Source organism: Cinclus cinclus, chromosome 6, assembly GCF_963662255.1.
Source record: "Cinclus cinclus chromosome 6, bCinCin1.1, whole genome shotgun sequence".
Lineage (NCBI taxonomy): Eukaryota > Metazoa > Chordata > Aves > Passeriformes > Cinclidae > Cinclus > Cinclus cinclus.
The window spans coordinates 11,821,121-11,845,230 of NC_085051.1; the positions used below are offsets into that span (position 1 = coordinate 11,821,121).

Below are 24,110 nucleotides of genomic sequence, written 5' to 3' on the forward strand. Positions count from 1 at the left end.
ATCCTTAATTGTGAACACTTGTTAGTAAGGCACATCCAAATGTCAGCAAGGTGTTGGTCAGGGTTTATTTCAGGAAAAGGACTGAGCTCTAGGGCTGCTTTGGCTCTAGGCTCACTTTCAGCATGAAGTTTTGGCACAGGAAGTGTGGAACGCTGGTTTCAGGAGACTCCAGGTGTCAACAAACAGTGCCTTAGCTTGTATTCAGCCTGCATTTAAATAATAAAAATAAACAGACAAACAGAAACATCTACAGAGTTCTTTAGAGCGCAGTTTAGTTCACAGTCACACATTTAGCTGCCTTGTGGTATCTCCAGGATACCCAATAACTTTGTTTTGATGCACTCATTTAAGAGAAGTGATGCAGTGCAATGATCTATTAACTCTGAAGGAGAACACCCTTTTGCTTTAATTAGAGCCACTTAGAATCAGGTGCATGTTTTACCTCTACAAAGGGAAGTAGAAAGTTTATTCTGAAGAAAGAGACTGATCATAATGTATAATTTTAGTCAACTTAAAATGGGTTTGAAGCTACTCAGCCCTTTGCACTGTGCTGTTTGGCTGTCAGATCCAAAAGGCAAATGAAACAATGAGGGGTTTAGTTATATAAATATGAAAATGTGGAGTGGGAGGTTGTCTGCAGAGCTCTTTCCTATAACCTATAATTGGGTCTCCAAGGAAATGTAAGTTATGCCTGCAGCTTGAGCTGTAGTTAATGCTCTCTGAGAATAATTATTCTGTTGGTTGTTGGAGGAAAAAGAGCAGAGGAATAGGTGCAACATGTGGACAGCAAGAACAAATGTGGTGTGTAGTAGCTCCGTTGTTTGTTTGTTTATGCTAATCAGTCCTCATGACAATATTAAGTAAATTATCTGCATTGATTTATTTCTGAGGCAGATAGCTTGAAGTTTCTTTCTATTTAACCCTGACCAGACTGGAAGATCTGGAAACAAAACTGAGCTGTGGCTTTTCCTGTACTTGGTGTCCATGGGTGGTGGAGAGGTTACATCTGGTACTTTAGAGATCATTTCTGTAAATGATCCAGAGCTCTGTTGCTTAGATTGCTGTAGTATAGGTGGAGTAAAAACCTTGTAACCACTCAGAAATTCTATTTCTTTCTTTATTTGCACTTTTACAAAGGGACACTGTCTGTTGTTATTGCTGGGTCCAATGCAGTGTAGCAGCTTCCATTAACAGGGAAAGTGCTGTGGATGTGAGAGATCCAACCTGTGGGGAGCTGGGCTTGAACAAGATAAGGCAGAACCTTGTTGTTTTCCTGAAAGCCAATTTTGGATATCCCAGGTGTGGAGTTGGAGTGTCCAGACTGGGCATCTGTGTCTAACAGGTCCATTGCCTCTGAAATTCCATTTTCCCCCAACCTTCTGTTGAGTTACTCTGGCTGATGGGAATGTGAGAATGGAAATAACCATGGTGGCTGCTGAAAAAGGGCTACAAACTAATCCAGCCAAGTTAATATCTGCTGCTTAAGCTTTCCAGGGCTCAGAGGTGCCTGTACAAGCACAGCCACACGCAGAGTTACACACCTCTCTGGTGCTGGTGCCTTTTGTGGTGGGGATGGGGGTGAGAGAAGCAGTGGGGCTCTGGAAGGATTTAGATGTAGGACTGTTCCTCCACATCCCTCATGTGCTGACACTTGGTAGCAATCTGTTCAATTCAGTGTGGAGATTCCTCCAGAGGGTCTTCAGCAGCTGAGAACTCAAATGCACTAAGAATATCTTATATATGTCTTGGGACCCTAAAGCCTGGGAGTTGTGAACTTTCTGTGCTCTCTGACACTCACCCCCAGGAGAACACTGCTTCTCACCTGAGGCCTTTGAGAAGGCTTCCAAAACTGAGTGATAGAGTTGGAGTCACTGCTGTGTAGTTTGAATAGAAGTGTGTGATATCACATGGGGAAGGGTTTGGAATTTGGGGTTTTAGAATATAGTAATAGCTATGGGACAGGTGGAAGGTTTCAGGGCGGTGGCTTTTTCTTCCTTCTTGCTCCTTCTTCTTGGTTTTAGGAAGCAGTTTTTGGTTGGATAGAAAATCCCACACTGTGGGTCACAGGTGTTTGGCCATTGGGTCAAAAGTATAAATAATACAGATATTAGTTTTTAATTGGAGTGTTTGGCTTTAAAAGACCTTGTAATGAACGAGATCCAGCTCCACTTTTTTACTTTTGGCTTGTTAGCTAGACGTGCTGTAGCACCCACTGTGCTATGGATAAGAATTAATAAACAACCGAGTCTGAACACAAAAATCCTGTCTCTCGTGCTTCAATCCCAACTCTGACTGAAGGCAGAGGAAAAAAGAAGCTAGCCACTAATAATGTGTTTTAACCTGCATGTAATTCTCAAGTAGGGCTTAAATCCAGCATTAGGATCCTTTCTAAATTGATGGTCATCTCTTTAGCAGTGAAATGGGATATGATAAATAACAATTTTAAGTGCTAAGCAGCAGGAGGCACTGAACTTCTAAAAGATAATTTATGCAAATGTTCCTACCTCCTTCCTACCAATTTAATTTCCATGCAAAAATAGAATGTGTCAACATCTCTGTCAACTTTTTGCTACTTCTATAGGTTTGGATGTCAATACTGGCCTCCCTTTAGGCATCATGATTGTGTCTGATCTCCTAATATGTAAACTGTTGTTTGAGTCCTGTAATTCCTTGTTGAGTTGCTGTTTAGATCCAGAAATTGCATCATTCTCATACATACAAACAGCGAGTCTCCAGGGCTTCTCACTACTCTTCCCTTCACCCACAGTGCTCTGATAATGATATATTTAAATGAGCTGTCTGCAAAGTGCAGGTTCTTAAAACAGATTAACAGTGTTGTTTGGAGGCAGTGGTAAGGTAGGAAGGCAAGAAAAATATTTAGGTTATGTTCTCCAAAAAGTACTGTGGGCGTGAGTGTTGTTGTAGGACCTGCTGCTACCTGGGTTTGGAAAATCTCTTTGTTTTGCTCTTCTGCTCCAGACTGAGGATGGAGTGAAGACCCAGTCAAGAAAGGAAGTAGGATGCTGCTGTGCGTTTTGACTATGGGGTTTTTATTTGGGAAAAATTACAACCAAGGCAAGCTTTCAGAGGCATGAATGAATCCTGGAGGGAAGAAAGAAGGCAAGAGGAAAAAACCTGTGCACCTTGTAGTGACTCAGTACACCTCTCTTCCCTGCTGATTTGCCACAATTCCTGGCCAAAGAAGAGGGAGCAGCCCCAGGGAGAGGTGTAGTGACTTCAGTCTGCACCACAGCACTGCCTGATCCAGGGAATTCCTGTGTGTGCAGTTTTTACCACCCACCTTATTCCCCAAAACAGGTGACTCTGGGCAGCTCTCTGGCTCTCTATCCAGAGCACAGGTAAGGGGTTTCCAGGAAAATGTGCCTTACTGGTGGTTTGCACTCTGAGCACAGCCTGATGCTGCTTGTGGCTGTTTGTAAATATGTGTGTAATTATTAGCTCAATTTCAGGTTAATTGCTCCACAGTTCATGTTGTAGCGTATTTATTATGCCAAGCTAACTTTTGATTCTTTAGGGAATTCATATTGAAAAAGATGGGGCATTTCTAGAGAGCACAGGTTTTTATTAAGTGGAAAAAGTATCAAGCCCAATTAGCTGAACAAGTGTGATCTCCAAAGCCATCATGCTCAGGAAATCTTTTAGCAAGATGCAAATTTATATCCCATGTTTTTATTAATGTTTTACCCATAGGATTCACTATTAGGTGATTTTGATTAGCCTACCTAATGTGAGTAGGAAATGACTTCCAATATTCTATTGCTGTGATGACCCCTTTATTTTTCCTCTTAACTACTCTTTTTGAAGAATATAATTTTTTTTATTTTTTTTTTTTTTTAGTTAAGCTGATGACTCTGCCTTATGTTCATCTCAAAGGAGTTTTAGATTTGAAATCATTATCATTTACAGTTACTTGGATATTTAAGACACACTCTGACATTTGCACAATAAAAGCTGTACTTGGTGATCTGTGGTCTAAAACAAAGCTCTGACCTTGCTCCATGTGTATCTCTGGAACAACACTGATTTTAGTGGCGTAACATGGGTCTAAAACCTGGGAGAAAATTGTGCTGTGCCATCCAGGGCATCACATTTGATGTCCCTTAATATTAATCAGCAGTAATGGCATTTACCTTCAAACTGTTGATTGTGTTTCTCAGCACATATATAGGGGAGGTTTTTTGTGGAACTGAAATCCATGCATGATTTGTGTTTTTAAGTGTGAAAGTTATATAAGTTTTCTTTTTTTTTTATTTTAATTTGAAAACACTATAAAGATTGTCTTGCTCTTTGTCAAATGAATGCATCCTAATTATGCTGTATTCTGTACTTTGCTGGTTTGTAAAAAGTTAGCAGAATTTAAAGCACACATGCACGTGCCTGAGGCCATAAGCACTCCATGAAGTATCATTCAATTGATTTAATTTAATTTAACATTCTGCACTAACAGAATAGTGTTGGGACATAATAAAAATAGTAACTTCAATAGTAACCTTTTTTACCTTGTGTGCTGTGTTGGAAGTTGTCCTTGTTGGGACAAAGCCTTTGTTTCCCATTAAGCAGCTATTCCCAGAAATGTTTTGTGTGTGCTCACCCACAAGGCACATAAATGAGGGTAACTGTGAGAGCCATGGGTTTCTTACCCCAGAAAGTCACCTGTTGGCTGTTTCCCTTTTGGTCCATCTGCAGAGTACTGTGTAGCCTCAGGATGGAGGTTTTCTCTCAGTGTTAGCCAGATCAAGAGCTGCCAATGCTGTTATGGGAGAAAGGAGCTGGCTCCAAGTCTCCAAGGGCTCTATGAAGTCAGGAGCTGGTTTCTCACCAGAATTAGAGCATGTCCCCTGAGACTTATTTGAGAAGCTGCTTGCAGAGTAGTTATCTTGCTTCCTAGCTTATCAATCAGAATGTATCTGTCCTTTTATTCCTCCAGCTGTGCCACTTTTTACAGAGCTGGCAGGGAAACTTGAGGAGCGTTTCAGCTCCCAGGAATTAGCACTGCAAAAATTCACCAGAGGTTGTATTGAGCACCATTTACAAGGAGCAGGAGGCAGTGTCAGTGTAACACAGCTTGTCTGACCTCCTCCTGTTTTTACATGTCTCCAGAGGACAGAGCTGCTGGCAGGCACCTAAACGTCTCTTACTCTGTGCTTTGGGAAAGCATGGAGAGGTTTCAGTGCCACCAGTATAAAAGGACTGTGTTGTGAAAACGTGATTAATTACAAAAATTGTAGGTAATTCAGATACTTTTTCAGCTGCAGGCCTTATAGGAAGGATGCAAAGCAGAGGAATTGTTAACAGGACTTCAGCTTTGTGCCATCCTGGGCATCTTTATCAGATAATTTTTAAAACCCTTTGTAACCCCTGCCAGCAAACACCCCTAACCAATGCTCAGTTTACACTCCTGATGAGCAAAGCACTGGAAATTGCTCGTGTTACCCTTTCCCCTGGGGTGACTTGTGGCTGAGTAGCACAGTCACCCGTGGGCACAGCCTGCTCCTTCTCATGGCTGCATGAACTCTCAGGGTTGTGTGAAATGCACAGTAAAATGAAGAGTTCAGGCAGATTGTGGTCTGCTACTTGGGCTCCAAAATCACAGCTCTGTGGTAAATGCAACCTTGAAAAATGGAAAAAAGTTATGCTTTGGGTTTTATACAAGATTTGGGCTAAAAAAGGTCTAATGGTAGTGGTTCTTAGTTAAGGATATTCTTCAAAGGAGATGTACCAGAACTCCAAGTTTCTTCAAAGCACTTGTGAATGGAAGTGAACCTGTTCACACATCTGAGTAGTGCTTTTGTCAGAAATGGAAATGTAGGAATGTTTTGGGGGCCCTGTCAATATGAAATGCTGCTGTTAAAGTTACAGTGGCCCGGCTCTGAAATTTGGGACATTCAGCATTAGTATTCTGCCCCTGGTCAGGGACTGCAGGAGCCCTGTCCCAAGGGAGAGGTAATACCAAGCACCTGGAAAACAGGAGAGTCTCTGATAATGGTGTAGTCTGAAGAGTGATAGATAACTTTAGGTTTAATTAACTCTCCATGTGCAAAAATAATTTTGAGTTAAGGGAAAAAAGCAATTGAACAGTAGAATGTTGTCATTGATCTTGCTTTAAAACTTTGCTTTAGGTGAGTTTAAACCAGTTAGTCATGGAAAGATAACTGTTGTTAGTTACCATAAAGAGATGGCTTGGCAGGGTGAGCATAGCATGGAAATTATGTTCTTGACAGAAAAAAAAAACCGTGGATTAAAAAAAAAAAAACAATGATGCACCTTGATAAGGTGAAATAGACTGACACACCACCACCTTCTTCTACATCTACAGTAGTTTGCAGGAATGTGGCCAGATAAATGCAGTGTCCTTTCACAAAAAACCCCAAACCAACACAGCCAAATATAATAGAGCTCCTAGCCCAAGAAATCAAGGAATGAAATATCAGAGGTGCAAAAATGCAGGTGCACTGAGATTCACCCCAGTTGTGCTCAGTTATTAATGAGGGTAATTAATGGAGCCAGGTTCTGCTGCTCACTTTGCTTTGCTTTAGGGGAGATTGTTTTGCCATCTCTGGATTTACTACAATAATTTTCCTTGTGAAACTTTTTTTTTATCCTTTGTCTTTTTCCTGACTTGTTGCTTCTGCCAGCAGCATGTTACTCCCCCATCACTTCACTCGGATTGCATCCTGCACTGTAAAGCTGCTATTAAGGAGGGTGTGTTTTATGCTTGGGTACACCTCTGGTGGGGCAAAGCTGGTCCAGAACCACAGGAAATCTCAGAAAGCACAAGTAGATCTGTAACAAGCTAAAAGTGCAGCTCAGTTTTAGTCATCTCCCAGCCAGGTGAGAATTTGGACGTGCAGATATCATCAATAGACACGGAAATAAATCAACTGAAATATGGTGTTTTTTCTAGGAATTTTGTTGCTTTGTTTCTCTTTTCTATATATTGAACCAGGTCTAGCCGCTTAGGGCTTGAAGGATGCCTCAGTTTCCTGGAACTGCCATGTGATACAAAAATGCCACAACACTGAAGTGTGGTTTATATAATTTCCTGGCTCGCATGGCTGGTGTACATTGCTTTATTTTGTGGTGGTTTTCTTTTTTTATTTTATTTTTTTTAAATTCAGGTATCCTTTCCTGCCCTGTGTGCAAACAGACCTGCTTTGCAAGGGATGTAGTTGAGAATTTCTTCCTCAAGGACTTTCCCAGTGGTGATTCAGCTATGGCAAAGGTAAGTGAAAGCCACTAAGTTGTGGCTTGTTGAAACACTGCCAGATGAACACTGAAAACAGAGCAAATCTCCTTTTGAACAGCAAAGACTCTCTTCTAGTTTGCTTATGCAGTTCTGTAATTACTTCATTACCAGAGATGAACGTACTGCCTTCATAGTGATTTTTGAACTTTAGGTGAAGAATGAGTTTTGCTCTCTGTATTATAAATAGTCCATTAAAAATATTGATACTAATGTATCCATGATTATCAACATATTAGGAAGGTACTGAATATCTTGGATTCCTCGTTGTTCTCTTTCTGCTCTCACGTCCAAGTAAACAATTGTGGAATTGTCAGGGTTAGAAGGGCTCTTTGGAGGTCATGTGAGCAGTTATAGTTTTGTGATTTATCTGTTTTAATGGTGAAAAAAGTCACATACTGCAGTTTCCCACTGGGGAATGGATTCAAAGGAAGGTATTGGGCTGCTACTTTTACCTTGAATTTGCATTGTACATAGGTGGATTTCACTTCTGTTATATACCCAGTGAGCAGGCAGGACTATTCTGACAGCTTCGTAGTAGCTGCTAGTTTGGGTGGAGAGGAGGGGCAGAGAAAGTTTGGTGTTGTTAAAAAGTAAAGAATGTGTAACCTAATCCACAGAGTGTTCTGGGAAAAAAAATAATTAAGGCAAACAAACTGTATTGCCATCTTCAGGTGTACATTGCTTGCTGAGTGAAACATAATTTGCTCTAAACCAAGAAGGGGTGTATTCACATGCACTCTCCAAAGAGAGGAAGAAAATTCATAAGATACTGCTGAGTTTTGAAAATGCACTTACTATACTGGGACTTGTTAATTACTGTGACTTGCATAATTTACTTTTCAAGGAGAATTTGTGTAGAAAGGAAATCAAATGAGAATATCTAATGTCTTCAAAAGCGTTAGGTTATTTTTTCAAACCATACTTAAAAGAAGGTTTTTCTTTTCTGCAATCCCTCAGGAGTCCTAAGAGCAGTTCAGAAACGCAGATTTCTCACTGGAGCATAGGAGTACCCTAGAGCAACTTGTGAACCTTCATAGTTTACATGTCCCTTTTTATGAAGTCAAATAATGTAGCTTTGCTTGTTTGCTATCTTTAACCACTACCATCACACCCCAAATTAAAGCCACAGTTTCACCACCAGTGTCATGAAAGGGAGAAGCACCAGATCATTCACCTGAGAACAGCTGAGCTGCCATCATTGTCTTAGTTTTCCTTATCTGCTCAAATGGGAGTCTGCCAAGGCTTGTAACAAGGTTTTTGGAAGCAGCAAGATGTCTCTCAGTGTGTGAGTGTGAAGCATGAATGACAGAATTTGCTGCATGCCAACAGCAGCAGTTTCAAAAATACACAGTTCAGAATCTCTTGCCCAAAAGCCCATTTCCACATTATAAATAATGTAACTCTGGGAAGCCTCTGCAACTTAAAAGTGATGTAGACACAGTACAGTGTCAATATAAATTCCAGTCAGACTGACAGCTGAAGTGTTACAGGTAAACCTGTGCTTCAGCAGTTTTGGCAGAGAGGGCAGAGCATGCCTCAGCTTTTTCCTAAGCTGGACCTAGGTGGGTACATTTTAGATTGGTCACTTCATTTTCTATAACAGTCTTTCCCCCCCAAATTAAATGTTCTTGCATTTTGGTTGTGTAAGTTTTATTAGGCTCCTTATTTAAATTATTGTATATACCTTTTGGAAAACATTGCTGATAAGCAGATGCCTAAAATAGTATATTGGCTTGCACAAACAGTTCCCTCTCTAGACAATTAAACCCATTTAAAAGTTTGCTTTGTTGTCTTGCTGTCAAGAATTGGCCAGTCTGTTTGCAAATGAATATTTAAAATCGCTAGAGTAATGGTCTGATAAGAGACCTGTTGTGGAATGCAAGACCAATGGAAGGAAGTGATAAAAATCAAATTCATTTTAGCGGAACAAAGATTTTTCTTCTTGTGCTGAAGTGAGTCAGAGCTTGACTCACTTGTGTCTCCAAATTCAGGTGGATATTGATGTTCCACTAGATGTTAAAGATGTGATTTAAAACTGAGATAACCAGCCAGGAACTGCAAGAGTTCTTCCTTTAGGCTATTTTCTGAGCCACCATGAAGAGGAACCCTTCCCTTAAACTCACCAGAACTTGCATCAGGGGTTATGAGCTGAGCAAAGGCTGCTGTATCCTTCTCTTCATGTTTCCCATCAAATGGTTGGGATGCAATATTCAATTCCCAGCAGAACTGAAGATAAGATGATGCCCAGAAGAAAGGACACTGTAGGAAGTGATTTTTGCCATCTATTCCTATTTGCTTGAGTAGCCCTGAGTAGAAGCAATACTGAGGAGATGTGTGTGTACATAGCTGTAGTAGATATTTTGTAATCTTGAGGGAAAGGCTTCAGTTTAATGAAGTGGTGGTAAATGCTCCTTTATGCTTTGATGATGGTAAATTTACATGACTGTGCTCACTCTGCCCATTAGTACCTATCTGTGGCTGTGACGAGTCCAATACATGAACATCAGGAGTTTTGAAACAAGATGTCTTATGTCTAGAGCAAATCCTTTCCAAAAGAATTACCATTGTAGCTGCCTTGAAATTACTCTTGAGTTCATTCTGGATACCAGATGTTGAATAACCCACTTCATTTCTCTGCTGCTCAGTTCATTTTCCCCCATAGTGACATGTCCAGGCAGCATGGCCTATATAGCAAAGGGCATTCCCTAAATTGTTGGATCAACAGAGAGAATACTTAATTAAGGCTTTCAGGTCTTCTCGTGATCCTGTGCCTTGTGTTTCCGGTTCACCACATGTGATATAAGGATAAAAACTGAACTAATTTCTGGTCAACTCTTTAGAGGATAGGAACTAAGTTTTTCGTTAATAGTATGTGGGTGTCCCCACGTTGTTTTCTAGATTGTCTCACCATTAGGATGTTTTATGTGTTTTTCAGAATGTTGCACAGTCAGAGCCAGACTCTTAAAACAACTTGAATTGCTTTAGTCTGAGGACAGGAAAAAAAAAAATCCACCACAATTAAGCTCACCAACCTGAATTATAGTCTGTTAAAGTGGACAGTTTGTACAGATGATTTGTTTTGTGTGTGTGTAATTGTACTTTTTGTCCTTAGAGCTGCTCCATGTGCAAAGAGAAGAGACCTGCCCACAGTCTCTGCACAAGATGCAATAAATGGTTGTGCAGCTCATGTACCGAGGAACACAGACATGGCAAGGAACCTGGAGACTGCTTCCTGTCTGCATCCCTGAAAGGCTGCACAGGTACTGTGGACACGCTGGAATTTTCTTTCTTCCTTCTCCCATCAGTTATTCAGTTGCAAAAGGAGCAGTTGCAGCTCTGTGCCACAGACACCAGGCTCTGTGTGACTCAGAAGGTTCTGTATGAGCCAACAAGAGATTATGTGATTTTTCTCCAACTTTAGAGCTATTGCCACAGTCAGCATTCCACTGTATTGGGAAAAAAATTGGATATTTGTGTTTCACAGATAGGATTTTCTCCACCTGCCTTTCCAATCTATGGAGTGATGGGACAGGGTTAGAAGGGCTACAATAGCAGCAGGCCTTGTCCTTTTGGTATTTCTGTCCCAGATTTGGGTCATTTTATTGAGGAAACTGTGACAAAGCAATTCCTGTGCATATGGACAAGGTGTGTGAGGGAGTCACAGACAGCAAAAGGCTGTGGTCACTGCAGGATGTTCCTTTCCTAAGCCTGGAATGAGAAATGTCTCCTGAGTGTATATGAACAAGCACAAATGAAACCCAATGGCAAATATGTTTCATCCCTATACATTGGTGATCTACACAAAGTATTACCATCTCCTATTATTACTCATTATTTTCTTATATGTCAGAAATCTGCTGCAGAGTATGACAACTTATATAGGCAATTTTTAGCTAAAACTAAGAATTTGTGCTGCATGCTTATTCTTCTTCATAAGGAAGATGAGGGACAGAAAAAGGAATAAAAATAGCCTACTGATTATTCTTTTTATTTTATTTTTTTTTTCCTTTTAGGATTTTTCTTGTAGAAGTCTGTACTTTCCATGGATGGGGATTTTAAGTACTGGGTGTTCATCTCAAATAGTTTGAGGCACTTGAGACAAAATATGCCACTGCCGAGTAGAGTGTAAGCAAAAGAAGCCCATAAGAATAGTAATGTTAAAAAAGCACAAATTACATTTAAATGTTTTTTGGGTCTTTTCTAGAGAATAACATAAACTGAAGTCCCCCCTCAAATGTCCTGATTAGATGGACAATATGTTTTTTTTCTCATGCTGATGACAAGATAAGGATTGTGGTTTTGAGGCTCCAACAATTTATAATTTCATGTCACTTAAGATGAGAGTACCAGCTCATATTGTTGACAAATACTGGTAAGAAATTTATATGTGTGGCTTAGCTGTGGGTTTGAGTGTGCTATATAAATAAAAAGATGCAGACACATAAGAACATGAGAGAGAATTTTAGTTTCGTACTTAATTCCATGTGCTGAACAAAACACGAACAAGGAGCCTGGTAGTTCACATGTAGACTAGTTAATACAGAAATTATTTGGAATGTTATTTGTGTTTTTGTATTATTTTTATGATTTATGTATGTTTTATCTATTTATGACCGATGTCCCTTCAGAGCAGTTCAAAGAAAGCAAATACTAGGATATACTAGAACTCAGACTGTTGTTTGTAGTTTTTTTTTTTATTTCTGGAAAGAAACACACACCATCATCAGTCTGTGCAGGGTGTTCTGAAAACAGCCACCTTCTCTGTAAGCCCTTGGAACTATTAAGAAATCATGCACTTTTGGACTGCTAAGAAACTGCTTTTGAACTTTTAATTTGTTCCATCTTTTGCCATTTCCCTTGTAAGTGCCAGACCTTTTTTCAGTGTTACATTCCTTGGGTCAGAAATGAAACACCATCACCAAACACATTAAATCCTTCCTATTTCTATTAATTTTAATAAACTATTTCTTGAGTGTCAGAGCTAGAGGAGCCTAGCTCCCCTGGGAAGCCTTTCTGCTATGCTGTTGTGTTCTTTCAAAATAAAGCATGAGCCTGTAAAACCAAAATCCGAGTCACTGTGGATTATGCAAGTGGAGGCAGAACTTTTATTGGCTGAAATTGCTTTTCCAAAGTTGACATCAACTGATCAGAGGGGCAGAGATTTAAAACTTTGTTAATTATTCAAGAGATCCACCTGAGATAAAAAAAAAAAAATAGAGGCTGTGTAGAAGACGGTGACTCAAATGATGAATTATCAGAATTTAGGGCAGCTGAGCTTTCTTTTGTCACCAAGGGAGGTTCTTTTTAGGAAGCTTAAATGGGTAGTTGCGGTTAGATATTTGCTTCTAGAAAAAAAAACAGGGTTGTTTTCTTGTTTAGTACCTGATTTCTAAGTATTCAACTTATTTCAAAACTGGAAAGTGTTGCTCTGAGGTGAGTAAAAAGTAGGTCAAGAATACCATGGCTCAGTGGCAGCTCTCACTGATATGTCAATTGAGTCAGGGGATTACTGAGGCTGTGGGTCTGTACTGCAATTAGATAATACTGATTTTATTCTTAGTTTGCGTTTGAAGTCTGCTTGTCTCTTAAATCTGACATGGTGTTAAAAAACCCCAAAGAATTCTCTGGGATGATTGCAATCACCCAAAAGCTAAAGAACCCTGCAGAGAGAGAAAAAGAGGGAAATCCTTTTATGGATTGTGATTGTGACTTCATGATACATGGACCTTAAAGACCACATCTAATTAGAAGTTTGAGTTTAATATAGGAAACTTGATCTTGAGTTTACAGAAAAACAGCTTCTATGCTCTACGGATGCTGAACCCTTTGAAAGTCTTTTCCAGTCCATAAACCTTCAGTAAGTTAGGGTAGTTTTTTCTTTTTTCCTTTGAAGATATAAAATCTGAACACCTATGGGATGATCTTTTACAACTTTGTTGGATATATATTGGTTGTACAACCTTGTTATTTGCTTGTCAGCTGAAGGTATTAATACAAAAGTGCATATTTGCAATACAATCAGAAAAAATTTGCTGTCAAGGTGAATTCAGTTTGATCCTTTCTGGTAAGAAAATATTGGAATGTTTTCCAATATTAAAAAAAAAAAAACAACTAATCTAATTTCCTCCTTTATTAATGTTATCTATTAGCATTTAATTCAATAATGACATAAACCAATAAACTTCCCTGAAGAAAAAAGCATGATACTGCAGTAAATAATTCATAACAATGTAAACTATGTGAGGCTGTTACATGATGTCTTGGCCTAATTTGTCACAAATTATTTTTTTACATTGTTATGAAGGCGGAATGGAAGTCAATTGAATGGGAGGAAATAAATCAAGCTCCTCAGAAATATTTGGAGTAGATAGCAATCTAAAAACTGGGCAATTTGACGCTTGTTTTTTAGAGTAGCATGGATTTTTTTCTCCCCATTTGCATTACCATTGTTAGCCATGAGACTTCCTTAGCCTTTCTAGTGCTCTTTTGTGAATGTTACAATTCAAAAATGAAGTGACTGAGCCAGTATAGGATGCTGTACTCTGTGGGTCTGTGTTACTGCAGTAGTTATCACTTCTGAATCTATAAAAGGCTTCATTTTGCTACAGGTTGAGATCATGGCCTCTGGCCCAGGTTGGGTTTTTTAAAAAAATGTATAGATAAGAGGTTTGGTGTGGGAAAATGGAAATATTTATTTCATATGAGCATATAATGATGTATAAATTTTTAATGCCTTAACACAATTTAAATTTTATCAGCATGTATTATCTAAGAATGATTGTTTTGTTTAATTTCTCATGTGTTAGTAAAGAATGATGGGATAGTGTCTTTGTTGGCGTACTGTGAGGAAGCTATTGAGCTTCTTTGGGGGTAGAGGGTTGGCTTTGTCATGGCTTATCTTTGTCTTTTTCTGGCATCTTTTGTTGACAGTATTCCCTCTTTCTTAAACAATTTTACCATTCAGAAAAAAGGCAGGAATAGACTGTACAGAAATTATGTTTCTGCTTTGCATGCCCACTGTCCATCCTTACTCTTTATCACATTGCTCTTTAGAAAATCCTTTTAAGAGGAGATTTCAGGTCCTGCCAGCCCCGGCTGCTGAAGTTTATGAACTGCATTGCAACAAACAAAAATTTGGAAAACAAGTGCTCGTGTGACTTTTTCAGAACAAAGGATTTCTTTCCTTCCACCGTGACTGCAAGTTTATTTGCTACATTTGCTACTCTACGTTTTAAAATGGTTTTGTTGAGTGGTTTGTTTTAAATGGTTTTAAATGCCAGACCAGGGCATGTAAAGTCATGAGGCAGGTGCTCCAAATCATGATACTTTAAACTCACAAGAGTTTAGGGGACAGTATGGTTTGTTGAGATGGTTTGCTCCTGAGCCCCTCTGGTGTGCTCAGTTTGTAGGGTGTGTAAGGGAAAAAAAAGTACAAACAAACCCAGCCTCAGATAATCAGATGGTTCCAGGTTCTGTGCCTTTAAAAAATGTCACTGAGACTTTCCAAGAAATTCTGACTTTGGCTATTCTTTTTCTGAGCTCTCCTCCTTGCCAATGACACCTTTGCCTTGCATTCCTCAGCAGCTGAAGATGAACCAAGGGAGTTTTCCTTGCTTTGCCTGGCTCACCCTCAAGAGGCACTGAGAGTGTTTTGTGAGACCTGTGACACCCTGACCTGCCGCAGCTGCCTCCTGGCAGAGCACAAGGAGCACAGGTACCTCACTGCCAACAGAGCTCACCCAGGTCTCACTCTTCCCACCCGTGTTTTCCAGCTGGAGCTGCAGGCTGCTCTCAGTGTAAAAGCCACAGCAAACTCAGTTCAGTTGTCTCGCCCACGAGTGATTTAACACCACCCTCACAGAAACCCTTCCTGCTCTCGCCTGCTCGCTGGTGAACATGGAAAACCAGGGGCTGAGCATTTCCCCTTCTCCCACAGGTTCAGGCACCTTGATGAAGCTTTGCAACATCAGAGAATTATCCTGGAGAATGTCGTAACTAAGGTGGAGGAGAAAAAAAATGGGATTCAGGTTTCAGCTAAACAGATTGAAGACAGGTAATTGCTACTTTTTTTGTTGTTTTGTTTTTTTCCCCCTCCCATGAGAGTAGGTGATAAAAATAGTATTTTCGCTAAGTGTAGGTTAACAGAATTAAATGCAGCTGCTGTTTTTTTTTTTCTTGGAGGGTAGAAAAGAATAGGAAGATTAAAAATATCAAATTCATGTTTAAGTGGCGCTGACAAGTCATGGTGTTGTAATACATCATTCCATACTCTTTGTAAGGCATGTGACAGCTGACTTCAGAGTCGAGATTTCTTTGTATAATCTGTTTCTGTACTAGAATTTCACAGTATAAGGATAAAATGTAAGATGTGTTCTTTCTTCAAGAAACCTCAAAACAAGATGCAATTTCAGTCAAGATGAATATAAAAATGAAAATAATTAAATTTTTAAACTGGATTTCAGCTACTGATTATGCATTTAGTAGCTGTTGGATCTCTCTTCTGCATAAATAAAACCTTTTCAAGAGTACAAATCTATTTATGCTGTTTATAATCTAGTATAAACTGGAAGTTTTGGGTATATTATGTATATATTTGTTGAAAAAGAGCTCAAGACTGTTCTTGGCATGATGTTTAAGAGAATCCATCAGTATTAGCATGTCACAATCCAGAGAGGGGTGGTCAGGGTTCAGAGAAATGATGAGAAATGACACAACTTTCACTGCAGTTCTGTCAGCAGACAGATCAGTTCTTGTAGCAAATAGCTGCTGGGCAGTGAATAAATGACACACAGCTGGCTCATCCAGGGGTATGTACCTCTTACCCATAGGTTGCTTGAAGTAAAACATCTGTACAAGAAGGTGGAAAATCAAATAAAAATGGCCAAGATGGTGCTGATGAATGAAATTGATAAACGGACAAATATTCTCCTTGAACAACTGGAAGTAAGTAAGGCTAGTTTATTTGATACTTTGGGAAGTCAAACTAAATTAAATTTAATCCCAGTGCCAGTGGAAAGAATATAGACTGTGGGAGCTATTGTCCTTTTCCTTATATTTTCAAATATTTGGGTTTTTTTTTCCTGCAGAATTTTATGTGGAATCAATGGTTGACAAAGATTTAAGGTGAAGTGGCAAAATGTTTCCTTATCATGAGTTAACCCCAGTTTCCAATGCATTTGCAGAGAACATGTGTGCAGCTTTTGAGTACTTGGAAAACAAACCAGCTCCTGCTTTCAGTGTTTAATTTGTAGGAGCCCATTAGCAGCACAATTAATACCCTGTTTCAGAAATGATTCTTTGGTCTAATTTCTGTAACAGAACTTTTTGATGGTTGACTCTTCGGTTTTTGGATTTTTTTTTTTCAGTTGAAGTATATAAGATTTTATTTTGAAATATGCTGAGGAGAAAATCTGCTGATTAGAATTTCCAGATGAGAAAATGGCCCAGGTGCAAATTTGATCCAACCTCTACAGCTTTCTGGGGTTATGTTATTCTGTTAAACCAAGGCCAGAATGATGCAGATTCTTTGCTCCTGGGGAAGTCATTGCTCTTCCTCAATTCAGACTTATCTCCCGAGCTGGATTTGCTTCCTTTCTGTGATCAGTGTCTTAAAGAGGTGGTGATGAGCAGTATTGCTGCAAATACTGCATAATGTAGTGCCAATGACTGCATCTATTATGTGTGTGTGTCTGAAGAATGACAGCCCTTTTCTACTGATTCCTGTTATTAACAGAAGATCACCAGCGAGAGGAAGCAGAGGCTGGAACAGCAGCTGCAAGGTGTTGTGGTTTTAGGCAGACAGGTAGAACATGTCCAGAACTTCATCAGCTGGGCTGTGTGTAGTAAAAAAACCATCCCGTTTCTCTTCAGCAAGGAACTGGTAAGATTAATGCTTGTTGTGCAGTAATGGTTAAAGGATTTGATGTTGCTCAAATAGAATGTTTTTCACGATCTTAGAGTGGTGAGTAAAATCATTGTCCTTTGATGTGTTGCCAGATTGTGTTTCAGATCCAGCGCTTGCTGGAGACGAACTGTAACACAGACACGGGCCCTCCTCTGAAGATCAGATTCACTTGGGATCCCTCCTACTGGACTAAGCAACTCTCCAATTTGGGTAAGGAACCTGTAATAGGCAAATGCCCAAAGCTAGGCTAGACAGATTTAGACAATACAGTACCTCCCCTAAAGCACTCCTCTCTTTGGTTTTGACATCCAGTTTTGAAACTCTTTCTGTGTTCTGAAGAAAAGCGAGTGTGGCTGAACTTCCCTGCTTTTCTATCCATTTATATCCATTTACCAGAAGACCATTGAGATGTCTGCTGCTTTCACTCTCTTAGTGGCCAGATGAGCTGAGCAGTGTTGACACTTGGAATTGACATAGACAAGACACCCACTGTGCAATAATTACAGTGTTACCTATATAACAAATGTTCCATACTGCGACTTTGTTTCCCAGCAGCTACAGATTTCCCAAGTGCAATGGGTTTATACTGCAAATACTGATCTAAAAGACCACTTCTCTTCCCATTTTACGGTATTAAAACCTAAAAGGGGTAAAACACTAGCAGAAGTGTTGCAGGGAGTAATCTCTTGATGAAAAGCATGGACAGCATAATTTCATAGGTCACTTCTATTTCCAGCTTTTATGAGCCTCACCTACATAACATCAATCTCTTTTATTTTTGTCACTTGCACCCTGGAAGCTGTCTTTTATACCTGTGCTTACGGATGAGAAGATAAACTCATACTTCAGTAAAAAATGAAAGTCCGAGCCATATCCATCAGTTAAGATAAAATAAGGTCAATTTTTCAAAGTGTTTGTTGGGTAATTCAACTGTGACTTCGACTGGCATCAGTGGGAGTTTGGTGTGAGTTGAAATAACTAGATAAATATTGGAAAATTTGTCTTGAGTGTATGTTGGCAGACTGTTTGGATAGGATATTTAAATATGTTTTATATTTGAAATGTGAATTATGGCCATTTCCTTGTGTACAATTTTTGTGTAAATTTTTCAAGACCATAGGAGGGAGTAAATTTGCTGGATATTTTTTTTTCCCAGGGGGTTTCACAGTGGAAGGTGGACACATTTCTCACCCAGATGTGCTACTTTGTGGAAATATTCAAGGGTTGCAGCCCTCTCTGTACCATGGGCACCACTCCCCAGCCCCACAGCTGGAGAGCAGCCAGCCACACCAGTTCCCACCTGCGATCCAGTGTTCTGCACCCCTGTGCTGCTCCCACTGCCTCAGCATCCCTCACCCAAACAAAGCCCAGCCTTCTTACCAAGACATGAACCACCACAAGAGCTTCCACCAGCCTCCTGCACTTCACCAGCAGCACTTCCCTCTGCAGTACAGCCTGCAGCACCAGGACAGGGAGCCACGGGGTGCCCCCCAGCCCGGAAAGCTGCTGCAGGCTGAGCTGGAGCATCAGCCACGCTCAGAGCCGGAGAACGTGTCCGGGAAGGTGGGAAAGCCCTTCCCACCCCAGCAGCTGCACCAGGGTTGTGCTGGTGGGCCCCACGAAGCTCAGCAGGCTCACACCATCCACCCCCAGGCTTCTCTGCAGACTTCAGCTGTGGGAGTGCAGCTGGGCCATCTTCAGAAGATAAAATCCAGCCATGTGCTGCAGCCACCCGCGCAGCTGCCGCTGGCATCCCCCTCGCCCGGGCACGATGAGAGCACCCACAAGCAAGTCATCCAGCAGAGCCTGGACATCATGCACCACCAGTTTGAGCTGGAGGAGATGAAGAAGGATCTGGAGCTTCTCCTGCAAGCCCAGGGACAGTCCAGCTTGCAGATGAACCAAGCCAAGCCACCTCAGCACGTTCAGCAGACTATAGTTGGTCAGATCAACTACATAGTGAGGCAGCCAGCTCCAGCACAGCAGCAAGTCCAAGATGAAGCACAAGTATGTTCTCTCAAAGTAATTTCCTACTGTATTTGGTCAGCGTAAGTTTAGAAATTGGACACACCTTTGAGATTTCATGTATTTCTCTGAACTTTCTGTTGGTATCTTGTCTATGTATGCAGCAGGGAGGCTTCATGCCTCGTGCAGATTGGGCCAAAAATTTTCTGTAAAGTGCTATATAATCATCCTGGATGCCAAAGACCTGAATCCCTCCACGGAGAAGGTGAGGAGCAACGTGGGAGAATAAAAGCACCATCACTCCTCCTTTGTAAAGAGGTGGCTGGAGGACTGCAGTAGTTTCACTCTGCATTTCAACTTTTTTTTTTTTTTTTTTTTTTTTTTACTGGAAACATTAAGCACTGAGTCCTTAAAAAACATTAGATTCAGAATTATTTTTGAAGAGAGTGAAGACAATTTCTTGGTCTGAGGGTTATTTCCCATTCTCTTGCTGCTGCATCATGTAATTTAAGATTATCATTATCCACACATGCCGTTGTGCTACAGTTTTGTCAGCAGGTCTAGTTTCTTCTCTTTTCCTCTGTTGGTAAGAATCCTTTTGAAAGAGGGACAGTGCTTGGTAGTTAGCATCCAAACTACAGGGAAGATCAGCTGCAGAATAAAGTGGCTTGGAAATTCATGTAAAACAGTAGGAAGGGGGCTCGGACTTCCCATTGGGTAAATTCTGTGGAGGTGCCACCTTGAATAATTCTCAAAGCAGATTACCTGCAAGGGCAGACTGCAGGCTTTTGGTGTAGCTGTACATTTCAGCAGCTTTATTGAGTTTTTTTTCTTTTTTTTTTTTAATTCATTAGTATTTGAGAGAAATCTTTCTCCATATATCTCTCTGCTTAGGGTTGCCTTGAACATCTCTGTTTTAGTCTTTTTGGGCCTTTCGTCATGTCATAATGGTTTGAGTTTATGCAAATTTGTTACCATTTTTCTTTCTGAGATGTTGAGAAGACAAATTCTCATTTGTGATTTGTAGGTCTGTGAGAGCTCCACAGAAGCTGATGCCCAGAAGCCTGTCATTCCTCTGGACAAAAGTGACAGCCCCTCCCTGTCACAACCATTAGATGAAGAAGCCAGTGTCAGGAGCCACTCCCCTGAGAGCACACTGCAACAATCAACTTTCCATCCAGTGAGAAAGGTATAAAGAACTTCTTTAAAAAAAAATTAAAGGGAAAACATGGTTTGATAATATTGAATGTGTGGCATTGGCATTTGCAATCAGGTGGAAAAAATTAAAACGCAGTAAAAGTCAGCCAAGTGGCTTGTAAGTTTTAGGAGACAGTCACAGCCTAACCTTGTGTGTTGTCTCCCAGCAAGGTGCCAGGATAGTGCTTAGGTCTGGCTGGCATGACTGTTAGACGTGAACTGGCAATTAAATAGAAGCTCTTTTTCTCCACTACTTAAATTCTGTCTGGCTCCTATGCCTAGGGATTTAATTACTAGGACTTGCTAACTACTGTACCAGAAGCAGTTAATTTGGAAAAAAATAAATAAAGCAGGAGTCAGAGGTGCTGATGAAATCAGGCCTGAGAAGCATTCTTTAGAATAGTTACCTCAGAAACAGTGCCACTAATTACTGCTGGAGGTGAGGTGAGGTGCATTAAATTCTGTTATACTTTTTCTCATTGTTTATAAGGAGAAAAATCACAATTTCTGTATATCTAGAATATTTTAATACACAATGGAGGCAGGTTTTGATCTTCCCACCTACTGTGAGGCTTTGACCATTGAAGAAGCAGCATGAACGCGACCAGAAAAGCCACTGGTTGTCAGTAGACCCTTGCTGGCTCTGGACATCACCTGTGCTTTTGAAGCAGAGAAGATGCCTTTTACTTCTCTGTACAGTTTGTTCAAAACACTCTAAGCAAGACATCATATTTTAGTTTTTCAAATCTGTTACTTCAGTGCATGACTCACTTTGTGTGCCATGTAGGAGACTTCAATGATTTTTTTTTTCTTGGAATTTGTCTGTGGAATATTGTGGACGTACCTGTCTTTCTATCCTCAAAAAGCAAGTTATTTTTCCTTCTTTTGTATGTAACTTTGTTGATGCAACATATTTATGATGCAATACCCATCCAGAGAATTGCTGGAGATCTCTTTGGGAGTTGCAGAGATACAGGCCTGGAAACAGCATGCAAATCAGATTTGAAAGCCACAAAGAAATCTGTTTTATGGACCTGTAATGGAAGGCTATTCCCAACAGCTTAAGCAAGAAACGTCAGACAGAGGAAAGAAAATGGAAGCAGATGTGCCAGGGAGAAGAGAGACTAGTGTAGTCTGATGGGAAAAGCAGGAGTAATAAAGGAGAAAGGGCTGGTTTGTTACTGGAGAAGTTGAAAAAGTGGCAAAAGAAGGATACTTCCAGGGAAAAGCAAAAGTATTTTTTCCTAATGGTGCTGGGAAGTGTATGCTCTTGTACAGGAAGCACAGGAGTGTCTGGTTTTTTTTGAGGTGCCTGGTACCTTTTCAAGAAGTGAGAATGTTTAACAGAACCATATCTTTGCTTGTATTCATCTCTTCTAATGAGCTGTTTGGGATGAAGACATCTGGGTGGGATGAAGATACTGACAGCTCTGGCAATGACAAATTAAAAACGATGAAGGGGAAAAGCACAGCAAGTAAACCCTTGAAGTATATCCTTCATGAATGCTTGTTGAAGATGTCTGGGTGCTTTTGCTGGATTAAATCTCATTTTAAATGGTAGATTGGTTCTTGTTTAAGAACAATGTCTGTTCATTCTCATCTGGTTCACCTGATTAAATGTTTTCACACTCATTTCCAGTCAAAAATGTCTGCATAGGTGTTTGTCCATGTGCTCTCACATGGCCTATATTCAGAACATTTCATCTCTCACAAGATCGTCTTGGAAGATATGGAGAAAACAAATGTGGACAAGTCTGAAATACTTGAAAAATATGCTAGGGGAAATTGTAAAGAAAATAGATAAACCTGCTGCCTGAAGAAGTTCTGCTGTTCTGTCTTGTGGAGAAAAATTGCTGTTGGACTCCTTGGCCTTGTGGTGCATTTCTACTGAACTCTGACAGTTTTCATCTGGGCACAGAATTCCTAGTGGAGTACATAATTCCCTGTCTGCTGAGATTCTTTCATTAGAGAATGTGTGCACCTGAATTAACTGTTTAATTAAATGATTGTCAAGATCTGTCCAAAAAATACAGAAATAAAAGCTTTCATTAGCTCAGTGGTTTCCCTTTATTTTGGAGTGCAGCAAGGCCTGATTGCTCATGTAATTAAACCTCTGTGCATTAATTTTAAGCATGTTTATGGTAGGAATTTGATATTATAGACTGATAACTAGATTAATTGTCTGCAACAGAATTATATTTATTTGTAAAGCAATATAGAGAAGATGCTCTTAATAGTACATGATTTAAATAGTTTGGGATAATTTTAATTTGTTTTGCTCATTTTGAAACAGTAATGGTGATATTTTGTCAGTCTTTCTGTCTTCCTGTATATTCCTCTAACTATTCTTTTTCTGTGAATTAATTGTTTTGTGCAGAATAAATGTTTCTGTATTTAGACCATTGATTGATATTAGTCAAGTGTTGCACTTTGCATAATTCTGGGCTCGATTAGCACTTTTTTAAGAATGTCACACTAGGAATGAAAGCTATATGTTGATGTGGTAAATGGATATAGTTTTCTCTTCATCTTCTTCTGTCAGAATACTTCCCTTGCATTGCCAGAACCTCTGGTTTGGATTGTGGAGTTGCTTTGTCTCCATGCCTGTCAAATATCCAGCCTCTATAGTAAGAATGCCAGCAAGACAGAGAATAAATTTCCGATCAACTTTTAGCGTACCTGCACTGCATTTCCAGGGAATTCTGCCAAACTCTAGCAAACAGATTTTACACAAGCTATGGAATTGCTAAGTTGTAGTGTGAAGGAATGAGTACTCAATTAGTTTAACAGTTTTGTGGAAAGGGTTACTGACCTTCTGCAATGATATGATCTTGCTGTTTTTACGTAGTATGATATCAAGTTAGTAATTTGTGCACAGGACTAGAGAGGTCACCTATTCTGGAATAAAGGCAAGAATAATAAGATATTTTGGGCTTAATTGTGTTTTCAGGTGTAATAACAGGAATGCAGTCTCTGTTTTGTTTGTATGTACCTAATTGTAATTTCTGGCTGTGATGAGCTAGAGGTCTGCTCAATATAGCTTTTGAAGGAATGTCATGATTATTGTACATCTAGAGCACAGATTTGTAATTTGAGCCTCAGGCACCACTGCAACAGACATTGGTGTTGATGCAGGGCCAGCTGGACCCTTTTCCTCCTCCTCACAGTCCATAAAGTGCACCCCCTTCTGTAATTTGGAGCAAGACCCTTACCTCTGTTAGTTCATCTTCTTCTTCAAGTGAATCTCTGAATATATTGTGCACTGCATTAGTAAGTTATCACTGAACAGCTGCATCTGATCCTATAGAAATATAATTAACAGCACATCCTTAGGGAAGGGCATCAGAAATAGACAAATGTGAACTGATGGTCCACTATCCCACATTCTGAAAGCCAGCACTTCAAAGACTTTCTGACCAGACCATTGTGGTTTAGAGCTCTTTATAGACCCCTTGTCTGTGAATTTGTCTAATTCACTATTTTGAGTCTATATTAATACTAGTGTAGAATACTCCTCAGCATTCTACACAGAGTTTTGCACTGCATGAGAAGTTTCTATGTTTGCTTAAGTCTCTTGCCTGAGAGTTCAGTCAGGTACCTTCTAGTTTTTCTGTTCGGAAAAACAGTGAATAATCACTCTGTATTCACCCCATTAATTATATCTGTATTTTATAGGCATACACTGAATTTATTTTTTAAAGTTTCTTTTTGAATCTTAAGAGTGACCACTTGTCTCTCTAGAGTTAGGTTTTTCTTTCATGGAAGCCATTTGGTCCT

At 39.9% G+C, this 24,110-nt stretch overlaps 1 protein-coding gene across 1 annotated transcript in view; it reads left to right on the top strand.

Annotated features, from left to right (window-relative positions):
• The first annotated feature begins 7,181 nt into the window (after positions 1 to 7,181).
• TRIM66 (tripartite motif containing 66) overlaps positions 7,182 to 24,110 on the top strand; it is a 32,998-nt gene continuing 16,069 nt past the window's right edge. The window contains exons 1-9 of the mRNA XM_062494457.1: positions 7,182 to 7,243; positions 10,380 to 10,527; positions 14,849 to 14,981; positions 15,204 to 15,320; positions 16,096 to 16,210; positions 17,001 to 17,147; positions 17,264 to 17,381; positions 18,328 to 19,178; positions 20,164 to 20,325. Of these exons, the coding sequence (XP_062350441.1) occupies positions 7,235 to 7,243; positions 10,380 to 10,527; positions 14,849 to 14,981; positions 15,204 to 15,320; positions 16,096 to 16,210; positions 17,001 to 17,147; positions 17,264 to 17,381; positions 18,328 to 19,178; positions 20,164 to 20,325 (1,800 nt within the window). The 5' untranslated portion in view covers positions 7,182 to 7,234. The remainder of the gene's footprint in view (positions 7,244 to 10,379; positions 10,528 to 14,848; positions 14,982 to 15,203; positions 15,321 to 16,095; positions 16,211 to 17,000; positions 17,148 to 17,263; positions 17,382 to 18,327; positions 19,179 to 20,163; positions 20,326 to 24,110) is intronic.